Source organism: Nannospalax galili, unplaced genomic scaffold (assembly GCF_000622305.1).
Source record: "Nannospalax galili isolate Female #2095 unplaced genomic scaffold, S.galili_v1.0 scaffold1368, whole genome shotgun sequence".
NCBI lineage: Eukaryota > Metazoa > Chordata > Mammalia > Rodentia > Spalacidae > Nannospalax > Nannospalax galili.
The window spans coordinates 167,741-194,228 of record NW_008358007.1 but is presented as its reverse complement, the minus strand read 5'-3'; the positions used below and the strand labels follow the sequence as shown (position 1 = coordinate 194,228).

The 26,488-nt window shown below is 48.3% G+C and overlaps 2 protein-coding genes across 2 annotated transcripts in view; both read left to right on the top strand.

The window, feature by feature from the left end:
* The window catches only part of LOC103752359 (zinc finger protein 264), a 14,481-nt gene extending 4,018 nt beyond the window's left edge, over positions 1-10,463 (top strand). Inside the window, exons 2-4 of the mRNA XM_008856085.3 lie at positions 1,831-1,957; positions 5,380-5,475; positions 8,632-10,463. Coding sequence (XP_008854307.1) covers positions 1,831-1,957; positions 5,380-5,475; positions 8,632-10,187 — 1,779 coding nt within the window. The 3' untranslated portion in view covers positions 10,188-10,463. The remainder of the gene's footprint in view (positions 1-1,830; positions 1,958-5,379; positions 5,476-8,631) is intronic.
* Positions 10,464-16,925: 6,462 nt separating this feature from the next.
* On the top strand, positions 16,926-25,471 carry Aurkc (aurora kinase C). The gene is made up of 7 exons (XM_008856069.3): positions 16,926-17,195; positions 17,872-17,908; positions 18,130-18,321; positions 19,177-19,315; positions 22,064-22,212; positions 24,834-25,008; positions 25,186-25,471. The coding sequence occupies exons 1-7, from the start codon at positions 17,000-17,002 to the stop codon at positions 25,354-25,356; spliced, it is 1,059 nt and encodes a 352-aa protein (XP_008854291.1). The 5' UTR covers positions 16,926-16,999; the 3' UTR covers positions 25,357-25,471.
* The last annotated feature ends 1,017 nt before the right edge of the window (positions 25,472-26,488 follow it).

Below are 26,488 nucleotides of genomic sequence, written 5' to 3'. Positions count from 1 at the left end.
GATCTCTATGAGTTCAAGGCCAGCCTGGTTTACATAGTGAGTTCCAGGACAGCTGGGGCTACAGGGAGACCCAGTCTCAAAAAGACCAAAATACACACACACTCACACACACACACACACACACACACACACACACAGAGTTGTTATTGATGGCTAGAGAAAACTATTTTGTTTTGATGTTTTAAAAAATATTTATTTTTATTTATGTATTTGAGTGTTTTGCTTGCATGTGTGTAGGTGCACCACATGCATGCAGTGTCTGTGGAGGCCAAAAGAGAGCTTCGCATCCCTAGGAACAGGTGTTACATATGGTTGTTAGCTGCCATGTGGGTGCTGGGAACTGAACCTGGGTCCTCCGGAAGAACAGTCAGTGCTCTTAACCACTGAACCATCCCTCCAGCCTGGTTTTTACATTTATTTATATACATGCATGCATGTGTGTGCACATGTGTGCGTGTGTGTGTATGAGTGTGTGCACACGAGGCCATGTGCACATGCAGAGGTCAGAAGAGAACTCTTGGGAGGTGGTTCTTTCTTTCCAACATGTGGGTTCCAGGGATGGAATTTAAGTCATCGGGCTTCCCAGCAAGCGCCTCTACCCACTGAGCCATATCACCAGCTCAGTGTTGTTGGTTTGCTTATTATTATTATTGCTTTGTTTTTTTTTTGAGACAGGGGCTCCTGTAGCCCAGGCTGACCTTGAGCTTGCTATGTAGCCCATGCTGGCTTTGAAATTGTAGCAGTTGGGGCTGGAGAGATGGCTCAGTGGTTAAGAATACTGACTGCTTTTGCAGAGGACCCAGGTTTGATTCCCAGCATCCACATGGTGGTTAACCATCTGTAGCTCCAGTTCCAGGGGATCTGACACCTTCTGACCTCCGTGGGTGTTGCATGACACGAGTGCACTTACATACATGCAGGCAGTACACTCATACACATAAATAAAAATAAGTAACTAAAAAGAACTTGCAGCAATCTTCCTGCCTTAACCTCTGAAGTTCTGGAATTACAGACACAAGCCACCACACCAAACGCTCTTGAGCAGGAGGCCTGTCTCCTTTATAATCTATAATGTACCCACAACGGCATCTCCCTGCCCTGGAGCCCAGGGCTGAGCATGGATCTCAAGATATGTGGTGTGATTTGAGCCTTTGTCTCTCAAAACCTTTTTTGGTAAGGCACTCTCATTCAGCAGCCCCAAGGCTAATAATTGTGCTGGATAGCTTTCGTTGTCAGCCTGCACACCTGGGTGGAGGGAACCTCAACTGGGGAATTTCCTCCATTGAACTGGCCGGTGGTCTTGTCTGTACGGCATTTTCTTAATTGTTCAGTGATGCGGGAGGGCCCAGCCCAGTGTGGGTGATGCCACCCCTGGGCAGGTGGGCCTGTGTTGTGTGAAAGCAGGCCCAGCACAGGTCAGAGGAGCAAGCCAGTGAGCAGCTTTCCTCCATGGTCTGTGCTCCAAGTTCCAGCCCTGAGTTCCTGCCTTGGCATCCCTTGATGATGGACTGTGTGCTGTAAGCTAAATAAACTCTTTCCTCCTCAAGTTGGTTTTGGTCAGTGGGTTTTTTTTGTTTATTTGGTTGGTTTTGTTTGTTTGTTTGTTTTTGGTCTTTTTGAGACAGGGTCTCCCTGTAGCCCCAGCTGTCCTGGAACTCACTGTGTAGACCAGGTTGGCCTTGAACTCACAGAGATCTGCCTGCCTGTGCCCCTGCCTCCCAAGTGATGGGATTAAAGGCGTGCGCCACCATGCCCAGCTTGGTCAGTGTTTTTAATCACAGAAACAGAAAGCTAACTGTAAGACACTGATACCTCTATTTGAATTCCCAGGTATCACTGACCTTTGAGGATGTGGCCGTGGCCTTCACTCAGGAGGAGTGGAGGCAGCTGGACCCTGTTCAAAAGACCCTGTACCAGGAGGTGATGATGGAAATCTCTGAGCTCCTGATCTCTCTGGGTAAGGCCTTCTTACTCAACTTTTTACATTTATTTGTTCATTTTGTATTTGGTGGGACGGGGACAAGTTGCAGAAATTAATTTTTTTTTCTTACACCATTTGGGTCCTGGGGCTTGAACTCAGATCGCCAGGCGTGGTGGAAAATGAGCCATCTCACTCGCCCTCCATTTTTTTTTTTTTTTTTTAAAGGCAGGGTATCACTGCAACTCAACTGACCTGGAACTTACTATGTGGTCCAGACTGACCTCAAAGTCATAGATAGTCCTCTTGCCTTTCCCATGAGTGCTGGGATTACACACACACACACACACACACACACACACACACGCACGCACGCACGCACGCACACACGCACACACGCAAATGTAGGTAGGTAGATGACAGATAGATAGATAGATAGATAGATAGATAGATAGATAGATAGATCGATAGATGATAGATAGTCAGTCTCTTTTTTAGGAGGTCCTCTGTCTCACCCTGATGGCCTCATCCCACATCCCACCTGTTTATTTTGCCCCGGGCTCACTCTGCTGCAGTCTTCCTGGGGCTTTGCTGTTTCTGCACACGCTGCCCATCCTGCTCCCCGTCAGGACAGCACACGATGTTTTCCTTTGCTTAGGGAGTATTCCAGAGTAATGAAAGTGCTTGCAATGGCGCCCTTTCTCACCACAGTCAGCATCTTCTTGCAGAGATCTTTCCTGAATGTTAAATATTCAGGCTGGTGAGACAGCTCAGCAGGTAAAGGAGCTTGCCACCAAGCCAGATGACCCAAGTTCAATCCTCAGGACACATATGGTGAAAGGGGAGAACTGACTCCCACAAGCTGTCCTCTGACCTCCACATGCCTCACAGAGACAAAAAGTAAATGTTTAAAATGTTACCAAAGGTTTTCTTTTTAAACTGAAATGCTGCAGTGTGATCTCTGAGGGTGCCCCAACCTGGGCCTTAGTGTAATCTCTGGGATGCCCCAACCTGGGCCCTTCAGACATGAATCTTCCTGTATCAGGCCCTATCGCCAGCATCTCCCACTCAGTCTCCTCTGCTGACCCCTCAGGGCTGTTCGCCTCCCACTCCACTGTATGGTATTTGGGGATCCAGAGTCTGCAGCCAAGTCCTTGGGTGTCCTGCCCCAGCTTTGTTCCTTAAAACCGTGTGGCTCTGAGTGCTTATCCAATGCCTCTGAGCCACAGTGTGCTCACTGCTCAAACGTGGAATTGCCATGTAGCTCTTTGCAGGACTCTTGTCCCTGTAAATAGGTTGTTACAGGAAAAGGATTCAGAGCCATGCTGGACTACAGCTGTGTGTGGCACTGGGATCCTTCCTGAGAGCTGCCTAGTCAGGCCTGGCTACACCTTCTGGGCAGTGTCATGGGGTTGTAGGATTAAACCACACACAGCACAGAGGTGACTGGGACTAGGATTCTATCTCCATTCAGCCATACCCCCCCATGATCAAGCCTTGGCCTTGGTTTGTCCATCTGTAAAATAGTTCTGATATGTTTGAACTCCCTGGGGATGCTGTGGGAAAATTTTCAGATAGAATCCACATTGAGTCTGTGACCTACAGGAAGAGCACTTCTGTCGCCCTCCTCTCTCTCTCTCTCTCTCTCTCTCTCTCTCGGTCCTCTTGGCATAAGGCCCTGATTCCCAACATCTGCCTCTCTTTCTCCTTTCTCTCTCTCTCTCTCTCTCTCTCTCTCTCTCTCTCTCTCTCTCTCTCTCTCCCTCTCCCTCTCTTTCTCTCTCTCTCAGGCCTCACTGTATGTAGCACAGACTAGCCTCATATTTGCAGTGATCCTCCTGCCTCAGCCTCCCAGGTGCTGGACTTAAAAGCATATGCCACCATGCCCATCTTCAAACGCTACATAGCATCTAAGTAAACGCCTCCATCAGGAGAGACACAGTGCTGTGGTTTCCCAGGCTTATTTGTGTGGGGGATTATGGTGTCGAGATGGTGGGACCTTTAAAAGGTTAGGCTTAGGGTCAGAAATGTAGCTCAGTGTCACAGTGCTTGTGCCTGTAAAATGTAAGGTAATTAGGTCAGAGGGTACTGCTCTTTCCAACTGTTGTGGCTTCATTTATGTTGCTGTGATAAATATCCTGACAAAAAGGCAACATGAATGCCTTTAATCCCAGCCCTTGGGAGGCAGAGGCAGGCCGATCTCTGCAACCTGCAGAGGAAGGTTTTCTTTGACTTACAGTTCTAAGTTACAGTCCATCATTGGGGGGAAGCCAAGGCCAGGACTTCAAACTAGACACATTACCTCCACAGTGGAGAGGAGAGATAAGCGTGTGCATGCTCACTTGTCTGTGCTCAGCTTGATTTCTCCATGCTGACCCTGTTCAGGACCCCTGCCTAGGGAATGGTGCCCCTCACAGTGGGCTGGGTCCTCCCACATCTGTTAACTTAATCAAGACAGTCTTCCACAGACATGCCCACAGGCCAACCCAATGTTGACAGTCTTCCACAGAGACTCTTCCCAGGTAATGTTGGGTTGTGTTAGGTTGACAGTTAAAGCCAACCACGACAGGAATTAACATAATCCTTCCTCACTATTCGTGTGGGACCCCAGTTAGTTCCTATGGGAGTGACTGGCCCTTTCCTGCGCTCTAACTTCCTGTCTTGTTATGGGACCCCTCTTCCGCCAGCCTGCTCCCACTTATCATCCAATATGAGAATGAACCAGTGGGGGGTTATTTGAGCCTAGTCCATCCGTCTTCAGAAGTGAGCTAGGTAGACCTGTTATCTTAACATTCATTCTTTACATTATCATATGTTTGCTACAGCAGAACATGGACTAATACAGATAACTTATTTGGGTTTTTGCTGTTGTTTGTTTTTGAGATAGATTTTCTCTGTAACCCAGGCTTGCCTGAAATGCACTATGTAGCCCATGCTGGCCTCTAACTGGCAGTCCTTCCTCAACCTCTTGAATGCTGGGATCTCAGATGAGTGCCCCCATAGCTGGTGTGATGTAGTACATTTTAAATGATTGCTGTGTTCTCTTGGGTATAGCTGTACCATACACTTAGGGGTTTCTTTTTTAAATTTGTTTACACGTTTACTTATTTTGTGTGTGTGTGTGCCTCTGCATACATACCCATGCATGCACAATGTGCATGTGGTGGTCACAAGACAACTTGAGAGTCACTTCTCTCCGCTGTTGAGTCTCTGAGTTTGAACTCAGGTTGTCAGGCTTGGCAGCAGATGCCTTTACACCCGGAGCCATCGCGGCAGCCCAGTCTTAGTTTCTATTGGAATGCTTAATATGGCATGGCATGCTTGGAGTTTCCAAGTTACACGTCGCCTTTTTGTGTCGCTAGATGCAGCTTCGTTCCAGGGTCCAGTGCAAATCCAGGTGAAACTGGGGTCTTTGTCTCTCTTCACCAAAGTCCAAGTGTGCACTTTTTGTTCTCCTGAAGGGTATCCTGCTCCCAAACCAGAGCTGGTGAGCCAGCTGGAACGTGGGCAGGAGCTGCGGACAGTGGTGAAGTCCCTCTCCCAAAGCACCTGCACAGGTAAGAGTTCAGATCTGGACTTGGGGGGGGGGGCCTCCAGGTTTGGACCTGGAATTCCCTGGGAAGATTCCTGTTTAAAAAAAAAAAAAAAATTGTCGTTTGATTGGTTGGCTGGTTGTTTTTGAGACACGGTCTCACTATGTAGCACTGGCTATCCCAGAACTTTCTATGTAGCTCTAAAGATTTATTTCTATGTTTATTTATGTGTATAGCTGTGTGAGTATATGGTGTGTGTGTGTGTGTGTGTGTGTGTGTGTTGCCCTTGAGGACCAGAAGAGAGGATCTGGTAGTGACGCTATAGGAAGAACAGCATGTGCTCTTAACCTCTGAGCCATCTCTCCAGCCCCCTGGAAAGCCTCTTCTATCATATCAGGATTTGGAGCTGCGGAGCCTTGTGGTCTGTGGCTCTTCTGATACCCTAACTCCATCCCTTTATCACTGTTCCTGGGAAGGAGTCAGGTTCATAAGCTGCTGTCTCAGGACTGTAGCTGAATGAAAATGAAACCTGTCTTTTCTGTCACCAGCTCTGTGGTCCTTGTGAAGTCGAATGATCTTGAGTTTTTTAAATAAGAGTGATTGTCAGTCCAACCTCTTGGTGGCTCAGCATATAACTATTTTCTCACTCATTTCAATGTCTGGGTCAGCTGAGAGTTGTATACCCCACAGTTGGTCATGGACTCATACACCTCACATCAGCCAGTTGCTTTAAGTTATTCTGCCATCCTGTAGCTGACCCAGGATTGAGAGAGGAAGGGATATCATACCCACTTCTAAGAACACCAGTTCTATTCGCAAGAAGTAGGCATTTGGCCACCCTGGAGTCCACAGGGGCTAGGATGTGTGACTGAGCTATATGTCCAAGAACAGATCCTTTCTCAACATCTGTCAGTCGCCTGCTCCCAAACAGTCTCTGAAAATTGATGGCAATATTTTGCTGTTGGGTTCCATTGGAGAGGATATAGTCCCCTGATGTGTTAATATATTAAGCAGCAGCATCTGCTATAGAGGGTAATGCATCTAAAGCCTTATCATTTATCATTCCCTGAACACTATGAGAATCTCAGTACACCTGTGCAGCCCACATGAAAGGTGGGGTGTGTGTGACTTCTGACTCGTATTAGTCATATGTATTGGTCTTTTTGAGACAGGGTCTCCCTGTAGCCCCAGCTGTCCTGGAACTCACTATGTAGACTAGGCTGGTAGTGACCCCTGACAGGTCTTCCTCTATCTGCTGACTCAGTGACCCCTGACAGGTCTTCCTCTATCTGCTGACTCAGTGACCCCTGACAGGTCTTCCTCTATCTGCTGACTCAGTGACCCCTGACAGGTCTTCCTCTATCTGCTGACTCAGTGACCCCTGACAGGTCTTCCTCTATCTGCTGACTCAGTGACCCCTGACAGGTCTTCCTCTATCTGCTGACTCAGTGACCCCTGACAGGTCTTCCTCTATCTGCTGACTCAGTGACCCCTGACAGGTCTTCCTCTATCTGCTGACTCAGTGACCCCTGACAGGTCTTCCTCTATCTGCTGACTCAGTGACCCCTGACAGGTCTTCCTCTATCTGCTGACTCAGTGACCCCTGACAGGTCTTCCTCTATCTGCTGACTCAGTGACCCCTGACAGGTCTTCCTCTATCTGCTGACTCAGTGACCCCTGACAGGTCTTCCTCTATCTGCTGACTCAGTGACCCCTGACAGGTCTTCCTCTATCTGCTGACTCAGTGACCCCTGACAGGTCTTCCTCTATCTGCTGACTCAGTGACCCCCTGACAGATCTTCCTGTGTCTGCTGACTCAGTGACCCCTGACAGGTCTTCCTCATCTGCTGACTCAGTGACCCCCTGACAGACCTTCCTCTATCTGCTGACTCAGTGACCCCTGACAGGTCTTCCTCTATCTGCTGACTCAGTGACCCCCTGACAGATCTTCCTCTATCTGCTGACTCAGTGACCCCCTGACAGATCTTCCTCTATCTGCTGACTCAGTGACCCCCTGACAGATCTTCCTCTATCTGCTGACTCAGTGACCCCCTGACAGATCTTCCTCTATCTGCTGACTCAGTGACCCCCTGACAGATCTTCCTCTATCTGCTGACTCAGTGACCCCCTGACAGATCTTCCTCTATCTGCTGACTCAGTGACCCCCTGACAGATCTTCCTCTATCTGCTGACTCAGTGACCCCCTGACAGATCTTCCTCTATCTGCTGACTCAGTGACCCCCTGACAGATCTTCCTCTATCTGCTGACTCAGTGACCCCCTGACAGATCTTCCTCTATCTGCTGACTCAGTGACCCCCTGACAGATCTTCCTCTATCTGCTGACTCAGTGACCCCCTGACAGATCTTCCTCTATCTGCTGACTCAGTGACCCCCTGACAGATCTTCCTCTATCTGCTGACTCAGTGACCCCCTGACAGATCTTCCTCTATCTGCTGACTCAGTGACCCCCTGACAGATCTTCCTCTATCTGCTGACTCAGTGACCCCCTGACAGATCTTCCTCTATCTGCTGACTCAGTGACCCCCTGACAGATCTTCCTCTATCTGCTGACTCAGTGACCCCCTGACAGATCTTCCTCTATCTGCTGACTCAGTGACCCCCTGACAGATCTTCCTCTATCTGCTGACTCAGTGACCCCCTGACAGATCTTCCTCTATCTGCTGACTCAGTGACCCCCTGACAGATCTTCCTCTATCTGCTGACTCAGTGACCCCCTGACAGATCTTCCTCTATCTGCTGACTCAGTGACCCCCTGACAGATCTTCCTCTATCTGCTGACTCAGTGACCCCCTGACAGATCTTCCTCTATCTGCTGACTCAGTGACCCCCTGACAGATCTTCCTCTATCTGCTGACTCAGTGACCCCCTGACAGATCTTCCTCTATCTGCTGACTCAGTGACCCCCTGACAGGTGTTCCTCTATTTGCTGACTCAGTGTCTCCCTACCAGGTCTTCCTCATCTGCAGACTCAGTGTCTCCTTTAGGTCTCTCTTTCAAATATATGGAATCCAAGGACCAAGAACAAAAAGAGTTGCCAACCTAGGCTTCAGGGATAATATGCAGGTGCAGAGGCATTTAGCTTCATTTTTTCCAGTAGCATAACCATTTTGTTCCATAGTGCCCTTACTGACAGATGCTGTGTGTTAAATTTGTTTCAGGTGACAATGCAAAAACCAAGGCCACAGGATCTACTACTTGGGAGCCAAAACTGTTGGAGGGAGCCCGGCTCCAGGAACAGCTAACACAAGGAACCTCAGGAGACTCACAGTGGGTGCAGGCCAGGCACCAAGATGGCCCATTAGAAGTGCAAGAAGAAGTCTCTGGACAAGAGATAGAGGCTCAGAGGGAGAATCTTCCTGGGAAAATGAGCCCTGCACGGGATGGTGTAGGGAAAGCTAAGGGAATGTATCCAACGGTCTTACAGGAGGAAGAGGAAAATAGCTTCAAATGCAGCGACTGTGGGAAGGTGTTTAATAAGAAACACCTCCTTGCTGGACATGAGAAAATCCACTCTGGAGTGAAGCCCTATGAGTGTACAGAGTGTGGAAAGACCTTCATTAAGAGTACTCACCTTCTTCAGCATCAGATGATCCACACAGGGGAGAGGCCCTATGAGTGCCTGGAGTGTGGGAAGGCCTTCAACCGCAAATCCTACCTTACACAGCACCAGCGGATCCACAGTGGGGAGAAGCCTTATAAGTGCAGTGAGTGTGGAAAAGCCTTCACCCACCGCTCCAATTTTGTCTTGCACAGCAGGAGACATACTGGAGAGAAATCGTTCGTGTGTACAGAATGTGGCCAAGTCTTTCGACATAGGGGAGGTTTCCTTAGGCACTATGTCGTTCATGGTGGAGAGAATCCATACGAATGCTTTGAATGTGGACAGGTCTTCAAACACAGGTCATACCTCCTGTGGCACCAGCAGACTCACACCGGAAAGAAGCCTTATGAATGCAGCGAATGTGGGAAAGTCTTCCTAGAGAGCGCAGCCCTGATCCACCACTATGTCATCCACACTGGCGAGAAGCCCTTTGAGTGCCTCGACTGTGGGAAAGCTTTCAACCACAGGTCGTACCTCAAGAGACACCAGCGCATTCACACCGGGGAGAAGCCTTTTGTTTGCAGTGAGTGTGGGAAAGCCTTCACCCACTGCTCTACTTTCATCTTGCATAAAAGGGCCCATACTGGAGAAAAACCCTTTGAGTGCAAAGAATGTGGGAAAGCCTTTACCAATCGGAAAGACCTCATTCGCCACTTCAGCATCCACACAGGAGAGAAGCCCTATGAGTGTGTGGAGTGTGGGAAGGCCTTTGCCCGCATGTCAGGCCTCACGAGGCACAAGCGGATTCATAGTGGAGAAAAGCCTTTTGAATGTGTTGAGTGTGGGAAATCCTTCTGTTGGAGCACAAACCTCATTCGACATGCCATCATCCACACTGGGGAGAAGCCGTATAAGTGCGGTGAATGTGGAAAAACCTTCAGCCGCAGCTCATCCCTCACTCAGCATCAAAGGATGCACAGTGGGAGAAACCCCACCAGTGAAACAGACAAGGGAAGAGCCTTCACAAGTACGCATGCCTCAGTCACCCTCCGAGAACTCCTTCTGGGGAAGGACTTCTTGACTGTAACCACTGAAGGAAATCTTTTGCCACAGGAAACATCTTCCTCAGCATCTGATCGTTTATGCCAAAGAGAAACTCCACAACTGTCCTGACTCTGAGAAAACCTGTTGCAGAATATTGCTTTGTCGTCTGAAAACTAACTTTAGCAGTAGACTCAGCCTACAGCCTTATTCTCCCTCCGAGAATTCAGGAGAGAGATGCAGTGGGGTTTTTGCTTGTTTTGCACATAAGAAAACCTTCAGCCACATCTCTCTCTTAGTTTACAGTGAAATGTTACCTCAGGAATTGTTTTACAAGGGGAAGATGCATAAGAAAATAAAAACAGGTCTCTTAAGACTTCTCTGCTAACCCTGTGGCACTTTGTGATTGATTTCTCGGTTTGTTTGGAATGAGGGGAGTATGTCAGAGGTAAAAAGCTTTTCTCAAGTCTTCTGTATTCATTCATTGCTGTTATCAGGAGAGTTAACTGAAGGCAAGTCTGTAAACGCTTACCTGTCAACATTTTCTGGGTCATGTAATAGTTCATTCTTGAGATCCATAACTTTATGAGGAATGGAGGGGTTTGAGCCATGAAAACACTTCATACTTAAGGGAATAAGGATAGATGAATGGATCCAACGTACTGCAACAGTTAATTAAGGCTATTTAAGGCTTGGTGTTTCCCAAAGAAATAAATCATTTCTTCACATGATTTTAAAAACCTTACACTCAAGCCAGGAGTGGTGGCATACTCCTTTAATCCCAGCACTTGGCAGGCAAAGACAGGCGGATCTCTGTGAGTTCAAGGCCAGCTTGGTCTACATAGGGAGTTCCAGGCCAACTGGGTCTACAGGGAGACCCTGTCTGAAAAAGACCAAAAAAAAAAAAAAAAAAAAGCCAAAACCCTAACAACTCAAGTTGGGCATGTTGGTGTAGTCCTCTAATCTCACCATCTTTGGAGACAGGAAGGAGGTCCATGTGTTTGAGACCAGCCTGGACTACATCAGAAGACCCTGTCCTTAAGAGAAAGACTTTCTTGGCCCTGATCTGTCAGGTGCTGTACCTGCGTGGCAAATCTTCAAACCAGCCAAACCGATTCTATTCTTATAAAACTATGTAGCATTTCTAGTTCCTTTAACTTTTCATATAAACTATAGGGTAAATTTGCCTTTTATTTTTTATTTTTTGGACTTTCTGAGACAAGCTTTCCCTGTAACCCCAGCTGGCCTGGAACTCACTATGTACTACGCCTCTAGAGGACTGTTGGTATTTGGTGGGGATACGTTATTTTGTTTTTTCATGTTATTATTCTTTATCTGAGATTTTGACATGTGAATTTCTTTTGTAGTTTCTGATTCTTGTGTGAGACTCAAGCTTTCAAGTTTAGGTCTGCTTCAGTTTGTAAACTTTATGTGCCTTTGTGGTTTACTTTTTGGGCATGAAAAGCTGGTTCCTCTAAGCTTCCGGTTCTCTCTTTTGATTTTATATTGGAGTGGCCAGATTGCTTTTGTCTTCAGGAGTTCCCACAGAGGCCCAAGTCAGATGAGGATGAGATGCTCTCAGGCTTTCTCCTAAGGTCTGGATCCCTCCAGGAAAGATGTTGTCCTCAGGAATTTTGGAGTTGGACTGGCCTGGGAGCAGGGCCCAGGAAAGATGCTGGTCTCGGGCAGCTGGTGGCCATGCCACCCAGAGATGCAAAGAGAGATGGGTGAGGGAAGAGGCCCCAAGAGCTCCTGGGGACCAGAAGAGAGGCCAGCGGGTCATGCAGGCCCAGGGAAGCAGCGTGTATGAGTGTTTTGCCTGCATGAATGTAAGTGCATCTGTGTTGTGCAGTGCCCAAGGAGGTCAGAAGAGGGTATCAGATCCCCTGGAACTGGAGTCACTGACTGTAGTTAGCCACCATGTGGGTGCTGGGAATTAAACCAGGTCATCTACAGGAACAGCCAGTATTCTTAACCACTGAGCCATCTCCCCAGGCCCTGTAGATTAATTTTTTGAGACTCCATGTCTTTACTGTGGTTAACCTTCCATTTCATGACTGCGCCTCATGGATTTAAGCATGCCTCCATTTTCTTGCCATCTTAGAATTTTTAGCATTTAGATCTTTTGCACACTGCTTGATCTTAACCAGGAGAAACCCATCGAACCTGCACATTGGTGATAGCACACACACCTGGGTGGCTTTTATGTTCACTTGTTTGTTATTTTTGTAAATTGCATTTACAAGTGACATTACTGTGTAAACTCAATTTCCATATGATACTTGGTAGAATGCAGGAATATAGTGTGCATGAGGGTGTGTGTGCACCCTGGAGTGCAGCTTAGTGGTGTGTGCACCCTGGAGTGCAGCTTAGTGGCAGAATACATGGCAGTAGCATTTGGGTTTTTAGTGTTTTGTTGATCAGGCTAGAACTCCCAGCATAGCCTTGAACAAGAGCAGTGAGAAAGGCTGTCTTAATTTTTTTTTTTTTGGTCTTTTTGAGACAGGGTCTCCTTGTAGCCCCAGCTGGCCTGGAACTCACTATATAGACAAGGCTGGCCTTGAACTCACAGAGATCCACCTGCCTCTGCTTCTAGAGTGTTAGGATTAAAGGTGAGCACCACCACACCTGGCCAGGTGATTCCCTTTGAAGGCATTTCACTTTTGACAGTCTGGTTTTCTCCAAACCCATGTTCCCAAGAGGAACACATCTCATTTCCTTTGCCCATTGGTCATCCATCCACACCCCGCCTCTAGCCATAGAGATACTACCTGCACATGTAGTCTTGTAGCCATGGGAATGAGCCCATAATAATCAGCACAGGTAACCATGGTATTACACTGTATTAGATGCTGTTTTGAATGTTTTCCATGCATCAACTTTTAACAGCTCTAAATGATAGGACTATTATTTAATAATTTTACAGATCGAGACACTTTGTAGTAGAAGGTGGACTTGGCTTCAAGAGTGCACATTTGAGTCTTGAGTTTCAGGAGAGGAGACTTTGCAGACAGGCTCCGGAGTCCTGTACTGCCTCTCGTAGGTGGGGCTTGGTGCTCCTGATAAGCATCTCTGTGTTTTAAAGCATACCAAACAGTGAGTATCAGTCTCTAGTCTGTTTCTTCTGTTTGTGTCTTGGGCATTCCTTCATGTTCGGTAAGATAAACCACACTTTTGCGGGGGGATAGGGTTGCTTGGTTTTATTTTTTGAGACAAGGTTCTTTTTTTAGATTTTTAAATTATTTTTAATTATGTGTAAATATGTGTAGGTATGTGCACATGAGTGCAGGTCCCCACAGAGGCCAGAAGAGGGCATTGGATCCCCTGGACCTGGAGTTACCAGCAGTCGTGAGCCACCTGATAAGGGTGCTGGAAAGTGAACTGGGAACTCCAGAAGAGCAGCAAGCCCTCTTAACTGCTAAGCCATCTCCCCTGCTCTCCAAACTTTGGCCATATTATCTGTTGAGGAAAGGCGGGGGGCGGGGGGGTGAGAATGTCCAGGGCGTGCATGTAGTTTTGTTTTGTTTGTTTTTTGTCTTTTTGACACAGGGTCTCCCTGTAGCCCCAGCTGGTCTGGAACTCCCTATGTAGACCAGGCTGGCCTCAAACTCGAACTCACAGAGATCCTCCTGACTCTGCCTCCCAAAGGCTGTGGCCACCTGGCACATGTAGTTTTGGGGGGGGTTCTTTTTTTTTTGTCTTTTTTTTCTTTTGAGACAAGGTCTCCCTGGAGCCCCAACTGTCCTGGAACTCACTATGTAGACCAGGCTGGTCTTGAACTCACAGAGATCCTCCTGCCTCTGCCTCCCAAGTGTTGGGACTACAGGCATGTGCCACCACGCCTGGCAACATCTAGTTATTTCTTTATGTACCTGAAAAACATCTCTGAATCTTGCCCACCTCTGCTTCCCCCAACCCCAGACCATACACATTGCAACCATCCCTCTTTTTTTATTGGCCCCATCTCCCCCATGTCCAGCCCCAGCCCTTGACCTGCTCCTTCTAACTTTTCATTCCCCGGTAGCTCTTTAATGCACCTGTGTTTTGGTGAATGGTCACTACACACCAGGGTATTTTCATAAGTTTTGTTCCCCTGCAACATGTTTACTACTGAGCTGTGTATGCATAGGAAGCACCACACAGCACTCACGTTGACCTTGAAGTGAGCCTGTGTATGCTTTCATGGACAGGTAGACCTGCTTTTACAGATCATAGTGAATAGCTGGAACTTGCTATGTAGACCAGGCTGCTCTCAAACTTGAAGAAATCCACCGGCCTCTACCTCTGCAGAAAGGGAACTAAGGGCATGTGCCACCACACCTGGCTTTAGTATTTGTTTTTATGCTGTTTTGGCAAAAAGGATCTTTCTGATCCCCAAATGATTACACCTCCCAAGGTAAGCCCAGCTTTCATAAAGGAGTAAGAAGTTTGGGGCAAGATGGCTCAGGGTAAAGGAGTTTACTGCCAAACCTGATGACTTGAGTTCAATCCCACATGGTGGAAGGAAAACAATGAATCCAACATGTCCTCTGACCTGCACACATGCTGGGACATGTGTATGCACACATACATTAAATAAGTAATAAAAATTTTAAACTGGGACTGGGGATATAGCTCAGTTGGTAGAGCATGTGTCTAGCATGCACAAACAAATAAACTAGGCAAGGAGGCACCTACAATCCCAGCCTTGAGGAAGCAGAGGAAGGAGGATCAGGAGTTCAAGGTCATCCTCTCCTATGTTGTGAGTTTGGGGCCAAGCTGGGCTACATGAGATCCTTTCTCGAAAAAGAAAAAAGGTTAGTGAGATGGGTCAGTAGGTTAAGCTCTTGCTTCAAAAGCCTGGTGAATCGACTCCCACAGGTTGTCCTCTAACCCCCCACATATGCGCTGTGGCACGCACATACACACCCCTACACACACCCACACACAACACAAAATGCAATAATTTTTAAAAATTTTATTATTTTTATGTGTACGCATGTATTGCTTGCATGTAGGTGAGTGCACCCATGTTGTGCAATGCCCTTGGAGGTCAGAAGAGACTATTGGATCCCATGGGATTGGAATTATGGACAATTGTTAGCTGCCATGTAGGTGCTGGGATTCAAACCCGGGTCTTCTGCAAGAACAACCAGTGTTCTTAACTGCTGAGCCATCTCTCCAGCCCCAAAATGCAATAATTTTTAAAAATAAAATGAGGTGCTGGAGAGATGGCTAAGAGGTTAAGAGCACTGGCTGTTATTGCAGAGGATCTGGGTTCGATTCCAAGCACCCACATGACAGCTAACAGCTGTCCTTAACTCCAGTTCCAGGGGCTCAACACCCTCTTCTGACATCCACGAGCATTGCACGACACGGGTGCACTTAACATTTCATGCAGGCAATACACTCATACACAAAAATAAAAATAATAAAAATTTAAAAAATAAAAAAAGTGAAACAGTTTGCCCTGGGTGTGGTGGCACATGCCTTTAATCCCAGCACTTGGGAGGCAGAGGCAAGCAGATCTTTGTGAGTTAAAGGCCAGCCTGGTCTACGTAGTGAGTTCCAGGACAGCTGGGGCTACAAAGAGACCCTGTCTCAAAGAAGACAAAAAAAAACAAAAAAACAGTTTGCTACCTTTGTGGAGAGATTTTCTGATCTGTTCATGACAGCAGTTTTCAGACCATAAATCATCTTGGTTTTTGGAAAAGTTTCTCTAGATTAGGAAATTTTGTTTTCGATTATTCTGCAATAATTTGTTCTGTTTCGGTCTAAATGAACTCAATTTGAAGTGTTTGAAAGGTCTTTATATATGGAGACTGAACATACAAATTGATTACAGGATCCGATAAATACGTAAGTGAGTGGAAGCTAGGGATAAATGAAGTGGGGTCACTGCCATGGTGTAGTCTTGGAGAGGGCACCATGGGGTAGGTGAGTGGGTTGGGGGAGGACAGCCACGAAACAGTGGGGAGTTAGACAGAAACCTCAGAGAACTCCATGTCCCTCACACCTTGCATGGCAGATGTGGAGACTTTTCTAAAATTTTATGAGTGTTTTGCCTGCATGTACATATGTAATTGCACCACTTGTGTGCAGTGCCTGAGGAGGCCATAAAGGGGGGTCAGATCTGGAATTGGAATTACAGACAGTTGTTTTCTGCCATGTGGGTGCTGAATTTTGAACCAGGGTCCTCTGCCAGTGCTTTTAACCTCTGAGCCACTTCTCCAGTCCCTGATGTGGAGACCTTCAAGTCTGGCATGGTTGATGAGGTGATTCTGAAATCTGGCATAGCTGATGGGGTGACCCTCAAGTCTGGCATGGCTGATGGGGTGACCCTCAAGTCTGCCATGGTTGGTGCAGGGTTCTTGCAGGGTTGATGCAGTAACCCTTAGATCTTGTATGATTGATGTGGTGACTCGCAGGTCTTGCATGGTTGATGGGATGGCTCTCAAATCTGGCATGGTTGATGCTGTGACCCGCAAGTTCTGCTTGGTCGATGCGGTGACCCTTACGTCTGTGCTCCAGTAGGACCCCGGTAAACGTCCTGTATGGACACAGCGTGGAAGCAGGGTCTGGTTGGATGACTGTGTGGTGTCAGGCTTTGAGGGCTGCACGGGGGTTTCCCAGGGGTCCTGAGGTTGACTGATGTCCATTTGTAAGTGCACTCGCACACTCACCGGCTCGTGTAGAGCTTAAAGGACCTCAGCGCACCCAACTGATCCTCTTTCCTGGAGGCCCGGGTGTCCCCACCTGGACAGAAGCCCTGCCCCGCCCCCGCCATCCTATTGGTTGAGCGCCTTGGGACGGAAGCACTAGCTTCTCACGCCCCTACTGGGCACGCCGCGGGCACGTCCGAAAGCTCATCCAATGGGGGCCGACCGGAGGCTGCCAGCCCCGCCCACCGCGGGAGGCGCGCACTGCAAACGGCTTCCCCGCACGGTGCCGGGCGTTGCCCCGCTATGGACCGTGCGTGCACCGGGAGCCCAGTGGGCACCGCGGGCCCCGTGGAACCTTCCAAGGGCCCCGAGCGGGACCCGCCCACCCACTTCCGGGAGCCTCCGGACCCGAGTAGCCAGCCGGTCTTCCGGTCGCCCTTACCGCCCATCAAAACTTCGGGAGAGACTCTGACGTCGCCTGACGCAGCTCCGCTCACAGGTGAGAGTGCTGGGAACCTGGACCCTGAGGCCGAGGCAGGAGGGTCCGGTAGAGGCTAACCCGGGCTACGTAGTGAGCCCTTGTGTTAAAACAGAAACAGGACACTAGGCAGAGGCGGGGCAGAAAGGGCTGGGGTCCCCTATGGGGTGGAGTGTATGGGTGTTGAAAACATTCCCCGCTCAATTTCTCTGTCTCCCTCTTTTCCTCCCCTTTCCTTCCCTTCTTTCCTCCCTCTCCCTTCCTCCGCTTTCTTTCCCTTCCTTCCCCTCTTCGTCTCCTCGCCCCCTCCCCTCCCCTTTCAGCCTAGGTGGGTTGTAGTTGCCTTGTAGCCAAGGGTGACCGTGAACTCCTGACCTTCCTCGGTTCTGGGATTAAGTAGCGTCCACCACCACGCCCATCTCTGTCCCTTAAAAAAAAAAAATCTTTAAAAAAATTTTTTGAAATATTTCATTTATTAGTATTTTTTTAATTTTATGTGCATGAGTCTGCATGTATGTAAGTGCACCAGTGTCATGCAGTGACCGCGGAGGTCAGAAGAGGGCGTTAGATTCCCTGGAACTGTTAGCCCAACTGTTATGTGGGTTCTGGGAATCGAATCCGGGTCCTCTGGAAGAGTAGTCCGTGCTCTTAACCCCTGGGCCATCTCTCCAGCCCCTCTCTCCCTTTCTTTATTTAGCCGCCACCTGCCAAATGCCGCCCAACATCTCCACCACGTGAGTATAAGAAGCTGGGACCCAGGGCTGAGAAGCAAGCTGGGCAAGTGGAGCCTTGGCTCCTGGATACAAGATGCTGTTTTTCTCATTGAACACCCAGGACTGGGGCCTGGAGTAGAGAAAGGAGTTGGGGCGGGGGTGGAGGCAGACTGAAAGGAAGGGAGCATTTGGGGGGCCTAACTCTCCTTTCTGAGGTGAGGTCATTTCTTCCTTCTGTTCAGGCGAATTCTCACCATCAATGACTTTGAAATCGGGCGTCCTCTGGGCAAGGGGAAATTTGGGAACGTGTACCTGGCCAGGCTCAAGGAAAGCCATTTCATTGTGGCCCTGAAGGTCCTCTTCAAGTCCCAGTTAGAGAAGGAGGGATTGGAGCACCAGCTTCGCAGGGAAATCGAGATCCAGGCGCACCTACAGTAAGGATGGTCTGTTGGACTTCCAACTTGAGTGTACAGAAGTTCCTCCCTTTTCCTGGTATGACCTCTGAACTCCGAGTTCCCCATGACCCCTGAATAAGCCCTGTGCTTTTACCTTGAAGATTTCTCTCTGTCCCTCAGTTGCACCATGGTATCATTCTCTCCAATGGGGGCCTGGAGGGATGGCTCAGGGTTGTGGATCTTCCAGAAAACCCAGATTTAGGTTTCCTTGACTCCAGTTCCAGAGGATCCGATTCCCTCTCTGACCTCCAGGGCCATTGCATGCACTGGATGCAGTTTACAAACATACAGGCAAAACATGTACACAAAATAAAAACAAAATTTTTAAATTTATTTTTATTTTATGTGTTTGAGTATTATGCCTGCATGATTTTAGGTGCACCTGTGTTGTGCAGGGCCCACAGAGGCCAGAAGAGGGCATCAGATCCTCTGGAACTGGAGTTACAGGTGTGGGTGCTGGGATTTAAACCCACCCGGGTATTCTGCAAGAACAGCCAGTGCTCTTAACCGGTGAGCCATCTCTGTAGCCCCACAAAATAAAATTTAAAAATTCTCTCCCAGTGTCAGCCACCCCAGTCCTTGGCGTGCATACGTGTGGAAGCCAGGGCTCAGCATCCAGTGTTGCTGGAACTTTTTTTTTGAAGTTCTTTATTCTGAGGAGCAGGGGGCTTGTGGGTCACAGCACACATGTGAAAAACAACTTGCAGGAGTTGGGTCTTTCCTTCCACCATGTGGATTCTGGGGATCAAGCTCAGGGTGTCAGGCTTGGCTGCAAGCACCCTGTCCCTCTGAGCCATCTCATGTGCCCTAATCCTTGCTTTTTTACTCCTTCAGTCACCCTAATATCCTTCATCTGTACAACTACTTCCATGATGCGCGTCGGGTGTACCTAATCCTGGAATATGCTCCAAGGGGTGAGCTTTATAAGGAGCTACAAAGAAACCACACACTGGATGAGCAGCGCACAGCCACGGTGAGAGGGGCTCGTGGCTCTGGAAGTCAAGGGTTTGCTGTGGGATGAAGGGGGAGTTCCTGTTTGTGCCTGCCCACATCTCCCTCACCCCTTTATCCTTTATTATTGTGTGCATGCACCTGTGCCGTCACTCACCTGTGGAAGCCCGGATGACTTGCAGGAGTTGGTTTTCTCTTTCCACTTTCATGTGGGTTTCAGGGATGGAGCTCCAGTCACCAGGCTTGCACATCAAGTTCCTCTACCTGCTGAGCCATCTCTCTGGTCCTCCCCCTTCTTTTCCTGAGACTGAGAGGGGAGGTTGTCTTGTTAGGTAGCAGAGATTAGCCCAGAACCTCCTAGAAAGGCCAAGCTGGCCTGGAAGGTCTGATCCCCCTGCATAAGCATCACAAAGTCTGGGATTATAGGTATGTGCCACCATGGCTGGCTCAGATGGCTTTTCTCGGTTGTTTTTGTTTTGTTTTCTGCTTTTTTTTTTTAATGTGTATGCGTGTATTGCCTGCATGTATGTAAGTGCACCCGTGTTGTGCAATGCCCGTGGAGGAAAGAAGAGGCTGTCAGATCCCCTGGAACTAGAGTTACAGATAGCTGTTAGCTGCCATGTGGGTGCTGGGATTCAAACCCAGGTCCTCTGCAAGAACAGTGTTCTTGACTGCTGAGCCATCTCTCCAGCCCCTGGTTTTTGTCTTTTGAGACAGTGTCTCCCTGCAGCCCCGCTGGCCTGGAACTCGCTATATAGACCAGGCTGCCCTTGAACTCACTGAGATCCACCTCTCGAGTGCTGGGATCAAAGGTGTGTACCACCATGCTGGGAGGTCAGAGAGCATGTCTGCTCCCCTGGAACTGGAGTTACAGATGGTTGTTAGCTGTCATGTGGGTGCTGGAACTGAACCTGGGTCCTCTGCAAGAGCTGCCAGTGCTCTTAACCACTGGGCCATCTCTCCACAGCCCTGGTGTTTTTTTTGTTTGTTTGTTGTTTGGTTTTGGGGGTTTTTTTTTTTTTTTTTTTTTTTTTTTTTGAAAAGGCCCCCTTTACCTATAGCCCCAGCTGTCCTGGAACTCACTAAGTATACCAGGCTGGCCTTGAACTCACAGAGATCTGCCTGCCTCTGCCTCCCGAGTGCTGGGATTAAAGGCATGCACCAGCATGCCCAGCTGTTTTGTTGTTTTTTGTTTTGTTTTGTTTTTAAAGCAGATCTCTAACTGAGGCTGATTTGGAACTCTGTATGTAACCCAGGTTGGCCTTGAAGTTGCAATCCTCCTGCCTCTATCTCCATAGTGCTAGGATTACAGGAGTATGCCACCACCACACCCAGCTCAGATTGGTTTTTTTTTTTTTTTTTTTTTTTTTTTTTTTTTTTTTGGTTTGGTTTTTGAGATGGTCTCACTTTGTAGCCCAGGCTGTCCTTAAACTCCCAGCTGCCCTACTGCCCTGCCTTCAGAGGACTGGAATGACAGACATGTGCCGGCTTCAGTTTGTTTTCATGACAAAAAAGATTTCTGGGATGCTGAGGTGTAGCTCAGAGTATTTGCCTAGTATGTATAAGACCCTGGGTTTGACCTCCAGTACAGTTGAAAATTTGGGAGGCCTTGATGGCTTAGGCAAAGGCATTTGCTACCAAGCCTGATGGCCTGTGTTCAATCCCTTCCCACAAAGTAGAAGGAGAGAATTGACTCCTGAAAGTTACCCTCTGGCCTGCACATGCCTGCTATGGCACAGGTACACATACATATACACACACAGAGTAAATGTAAAAAAAAATAATAATAATTAAAATTATTTTAGCCAGGCATGGTGGTGCACGCCTTTAATCCCAGCACTTGGGAGGCAGAGGCAGGTGGATCTTTGTGAGTTCGAGGCCAGCCTGGTCTACATAGTGAGCTCTAGGCCAGCTGGGGCTACAGGGAAATGCTGTTTCAAAATTATTTTATTTTGCTGGACGTGGTGGTGTACACCTTTAATCCCAGCACTCAGGAGGCAGAGAGGCAGGTGGATCTCTGTGAGTTCAAGGCCAGCCTGGCCTACATAGTTCCAGGCCAACTGGGGCTACAGGGAGACCCTGTCTCAAAAAGACCAAAAAAAAATTATGTGTTTGAGTGTTTTGCCGGCACTTGTGTCATGCAATGCCCAAGAAGGCCAGAAGAGGGCATCAGATCCCCTGGAACTGGAGTTACAGATGGTTGTTAGCCACCATGTAGGTGCTGGGAACTGAACTGTGTCCTCTACAAGAGGAGCCAGTGCTCTTAACTGCTGAGCCATCACTCCAGCCCCTGTGAAACACTTATTTTAAAAAACCAAACAGATTAGTCTCCCTGCAGCCCCAGCTGGCCTGGAACTCACAGAGATCCACCTGCCTCTGCCTCCCTGAGAGACGGTATTAAAGGCATGCATTACCATGCCTGGCTGCATAATAAATTTTTTTTTATATTGTATTATTTTTATTTTATGTGTATTGCCTGCATGTATGTGAGTGCACCTGTGTCGTGCAATGCCACGGAGGTCAGAAGAGGGTGTCAGATTCCCCAGGAACTGGAGTTAAGGACGATTCGTAGCCACCATGTGGGTGCTGGGAATTGAACCTGGGTCCTCTGCAAGAGCAATCAGTGCTCTTAACTGCTGAGCCATCTTTCCAGCCCCATAATAAATATTTTTTAAAAAGAAATGACATTCCACTCCCATCCTGAAATCCCTGAGGCACGTTCTCCATGGTGGGGTCCTGGAGGACTTCCAGATGGCTTGTGTTCACACAGATCATGGAGGAGCTAGCAGATGCTCTGAACTATTGCCATCAGAAGAAGGTGATTCACAGGGATATCAAGCCGGAGAACCTCCTGCTAGGGCTCCGGGGTGAGGTGAAGATTGCGGATTTCGGCTGGTCTGTGCATACCCCTTCTCTCAGGTAGGTCTGGGGGTACCGGGGCAGGACCCTCATGCCAGTGAGGAATTTCCTTGTTGAATTTACTCCCCATGTGAGACCCAGATATAAAGTGTGTTTTGTATTTGAATATTGCCTTTTTCAAAAACAGACATGTAAAATGCATTTGCAGATTTAAAGAATGAGCTAGGGAGGTGGCTCAGTGGCTGAAAGTGCTTCCTGTGTAAGTGTGGGAACCTGAGTTGGAATCCCCTAGGCATGACTGTGTGATTATTGAGGGGCAGAGACAGACAAGTTCCGGAAGCTCTGCGGCCAGCCAGCCTAGCTGAAGTGGTGAGGCTCAGGCTCAGTGAGAGACCATGACTTAAAGGAATCCAGTGGGGAGTGGTAGAGGAAGACATCCAGTGTCCTCCCCTGCACGTGTGTGCTGCAGTTGCAAACGGGTGTGTGCATGCACATACAGTGGAACCAGAGCTTGCTGTTCTAAGCTTTGTTAATATGTAACTTTGCCAATAAGATCCCACGTAAATAAGTGAATTAGCATTGCTTTTTTTTTTTTTTATCTTTTTGAAACGGGGTCTTCCTGTAGTTGCAGCTGGCCTGGAGCTTCCAGGCTGTCCTGGAGCTCCCAGAGATCTACCTGCCTCTGCACTAAAGGCATGTGTCACCGCACCCAGCTAGCATTGCTTCTTAATCCCAGAGGTGAATTTTTCTGTGTGAATAAGCTGACTTGCTTAGTTCCTCTCGACACACCATCACAGTGTTCCAAATCTTTTTCTTTCCTCTCCTCCCTCCCTTCTTCCATCCTCCCTCTTTCTTTCTTTCTCTCTCTCCTTGTCTCCTTCTTTCTTTGTCTTTTGAAATGCTCACTGTGTAATACAGGCTGGCCTTGAACTTGCAACAACCCTTCTGCCTCAGCCTTCTAAATGCTGGGATTATAGGAATGTGCCATCATGTCTGTCTCCCTTTTTTTTTTTTCTTTTTTTTTTTTCAGTCCAGGCTAGCCTTGAACTCCTGACCTTCCTGCCTCAGCCTGCCAACTGCTAGGAGTACAGATGCCACCGCACCCAGCTTCCAAATCTTTATTGATACTGAGAATACTTTTGGTCTTTTGAGACGGAGTCTCCCTGTAGCCCCAACTGGACTGGAACTCACTATGTAATCGAGTCTGGCCCCGATCTCACTGATTTCCTTGTGCTGGGATTAAAGGCGTGTGCCACCATGCCTGGCTCTTTGTTTTTGAGACAAGGTTTCCTCCAGTAGCACTGCCTAGCCTGGAGCTCCAAGTAAATGCCAGACTGACCTCAAACTCACTGGCACTCTTTCTTGCCTCAGCCTCCCAAGTGCTGGGGTCCGAGGCTTGATCCACTCTACCTGCCTGCCTTCTCTGAATCTTTTTTACTTTTAGTCCCTGTGTGTATGCATGTTGGTATGTGTGAGCAAAGGCACACATGTGCTGTGTGTGTGTGTGTGTGCGTGTGCGTGTGTGTGTGTGTGTAGGTCAGAGGACAACCTTGGCTATCAGTCCTCACCTTCAGCCTTGTTGAGACACAGTCTCTTCTTGTTCATTGCTGTATGCACAGGCTAGGTGTGCTTGAGCCTCCCATCTCGACGTAGAGGGCACTGGGAATCAGAACCGAGGTCTTCAAACTTGCACAGCAAACGCTTCACCCACTGAGCCACTTCCCCTGCCCATCTCAATCTTTTTGTTGTTATTGTTGTTTTTTTAAAAATTACTTCTTTTATGGGGCTGGAGAGATGGCTCAGCGGTTAAAAACACTTGCAGAAGACCCGGGTTCGAATTCCAGCACCCACATGGCAGCTAACAACTGTCCGTAACTCCAGTTCCAGGGGATCCTATGGCCTCTCTGACCTCCTTGGGCATTGCACAACACAGGTGCACATACCTACACGCAGGCAATACACACATACACATAAAATAAAAATAATAAATATTCTTTTAAAAATTACTTCTTTTGCCGGGCATGGTGGCGCACGCCTTTAATCCCAGCACTCAGGAGGCAGAGGCAGAGGCAGGCAGATCTCTCTGAGTTCAAGGCCAGCCTGGTCTACATAGTGAGTTCCAGGACAGCTGGGGCTACAGGGAGACCCTGTCTCAAAAAAGACAAAAAAAAAATTCTTTTATGTGTGTTTTTTCCCACATATATGTAAGGGCATCACTTGCTTACCTATGGCCTGGGGAGGCCAGAAATGGGCATCGGATCACTTGGATCTAGAGTCCTGGAAGGCTGCTAGCCACTGTGTGGGTGCTAGGAACTGAACCCAGGTCCTCTACAAGAGCAGGCAGTGTTCTTAACCATTGAGCCATCTCTCCAGCCCCACTCCTGAATCTTGATCCATATTAACAGTTGGTGTAGCCAAGCATGGTGGCACACACCTTTAATCCCAGCACTCGGGAGGCAGAGGCAGGCGGATCTCTGAGTTCAAGGCCAACCTGGTCTACATAGTGAGTTCCAGAACAGCTGGGGCTACAGGGAGACCCTGTCTCAAAAAGACCAAAAAAAAAAACAGTTGGTGTTTACTAACTCCCTTTCTCAGGATGGAACTGTTTCTCCTCGGATGCTGGAGAGGAGAATTTCCCCCCTCAGCCACTGCACTGTGCTCCTCTTGCACTTTCCCCCCAGGAGAAAGACGATGTGTGGGACTCTGGACTACTTGCCTCCAGAAATGATCGAGGGGAGGAGCTATGATGAGAAGGTGGATCTCTGGTGCATCGGGGTGCTCTGCTATGAGCTGCTGGTGGGAAACCCACCCTTCGAGAGTGCCACTCACAATGAGACCTACAGACGCATTGTCAAGGTAAGATGGCCACACTGGCCATTCAAGGGTCAATGACCTCTGACTCTTTGGGGATTGGGGCAGGTACAGAGGATTATTTGCTAATACCCAGAAGGGTGCCTTGAAGAGACTCACAAAACAAAGAGAAAATTAACCACAGAAATTAACCAGACTCATTTTCCTTCCCGGCCTCCTCAGGTAGATGTGAGGTTTCCTCCGTCAGTGCCTGTGGGGGCTCAGGACTTGATCTCCAAGCTTCTTAGGTACCATCCCTCGGAGCGGCTGACCTTGGCCCAGATCCTGAAGCACCCCTGGGTGCAAACCCACTCCCGGAGGGTCCTGCCTCCCAGTGGTCAGCCAGCTTCCTGAGCCCCACCCGCCTCCGTTCTGTTGGTTTAGGGAGCTCTCTGGGCTCTGTTACCTCATCTGTTCCTTCTGTTTTGTTTCCTTTAAAGATGTGAGTTAATAAAAACAATCATTTTATATCACATCTTTTTGGTTGCATGAGGTAGTATGTGATCGGGTAGAATCTTTTCAGTGTGTGTGGAAGATGTGTGCTTGCACATGGGGGATGGAGGCCAAAGGCCAACATTTGGCATCTTCTTCAATTGTTCTCACTTTTTTTGAGACAGGGTCTCTCTACTGAACCTGGAGCTCACCCATTAGGATACACTGTCTGGCTAGTGAACGCCAGGGACCCTCCCGCCTCTACCTACCCAATGTTGAGATTACAGATGCAAACCACTGTACCCAGCATGTACGTGTATGCCTGGGATCAAAAGTCCTCATGCTTATGCAGCAAGCACTCTACCACTGAGCATCTCCTCAGCCCAGATTCTGTTTGGGTTTTTTCCTTCTCAGAAAAAAATTTCTAGACTATTTATCAGTGTGTGTGTGTGTGTGTGTGTGTGTGTGTGTGTGTGTGTGCCACAAGCATGCGTATGGAGGTCAGGACAACTTCCACAGTTAAGAGCACTGGCTGCTCTTGCAGAGGACCTGGGTTTGGTTCCTAGCACCCACATGGCTGTTAACAACCATCCCTAACTCCAGTTTCAGGGGATCCAACACCCTCTTTTGGCCTCCACCACCATTGCACACATGGCATACGTACATACATTCAGGCAAAACTCATATTCAAAATAAAATTTAAAAACTTTAACGTATCCAGGCATGGTGGTGCATGCCTTTGATCCCAGCACTCGGGAGGCAGAGGTAGATGGATCTCTGTGAGTTCAAGGCCAGCCTGCTCTACATAGCAAGCTCCAGGCTAGCCGAGGCTACAGGGAGACCCTGTCTCAGAAGACAAAAAGGGTTTATTTTGGCTCTCAGTTTGAAAGGTTTTATTCCATGTTCAGTTGGCTCCTTTGCACTAGGCTTTGTGACAGCAAGACAACAAGACATCAAGACCAGAATACAAAACAGATGAAGGGGTGTCCCCCTCCGCTATACCAGTAAAGGGCTTATCCCTCCACACACACCAAATGACTGGAGGATCTTTGCT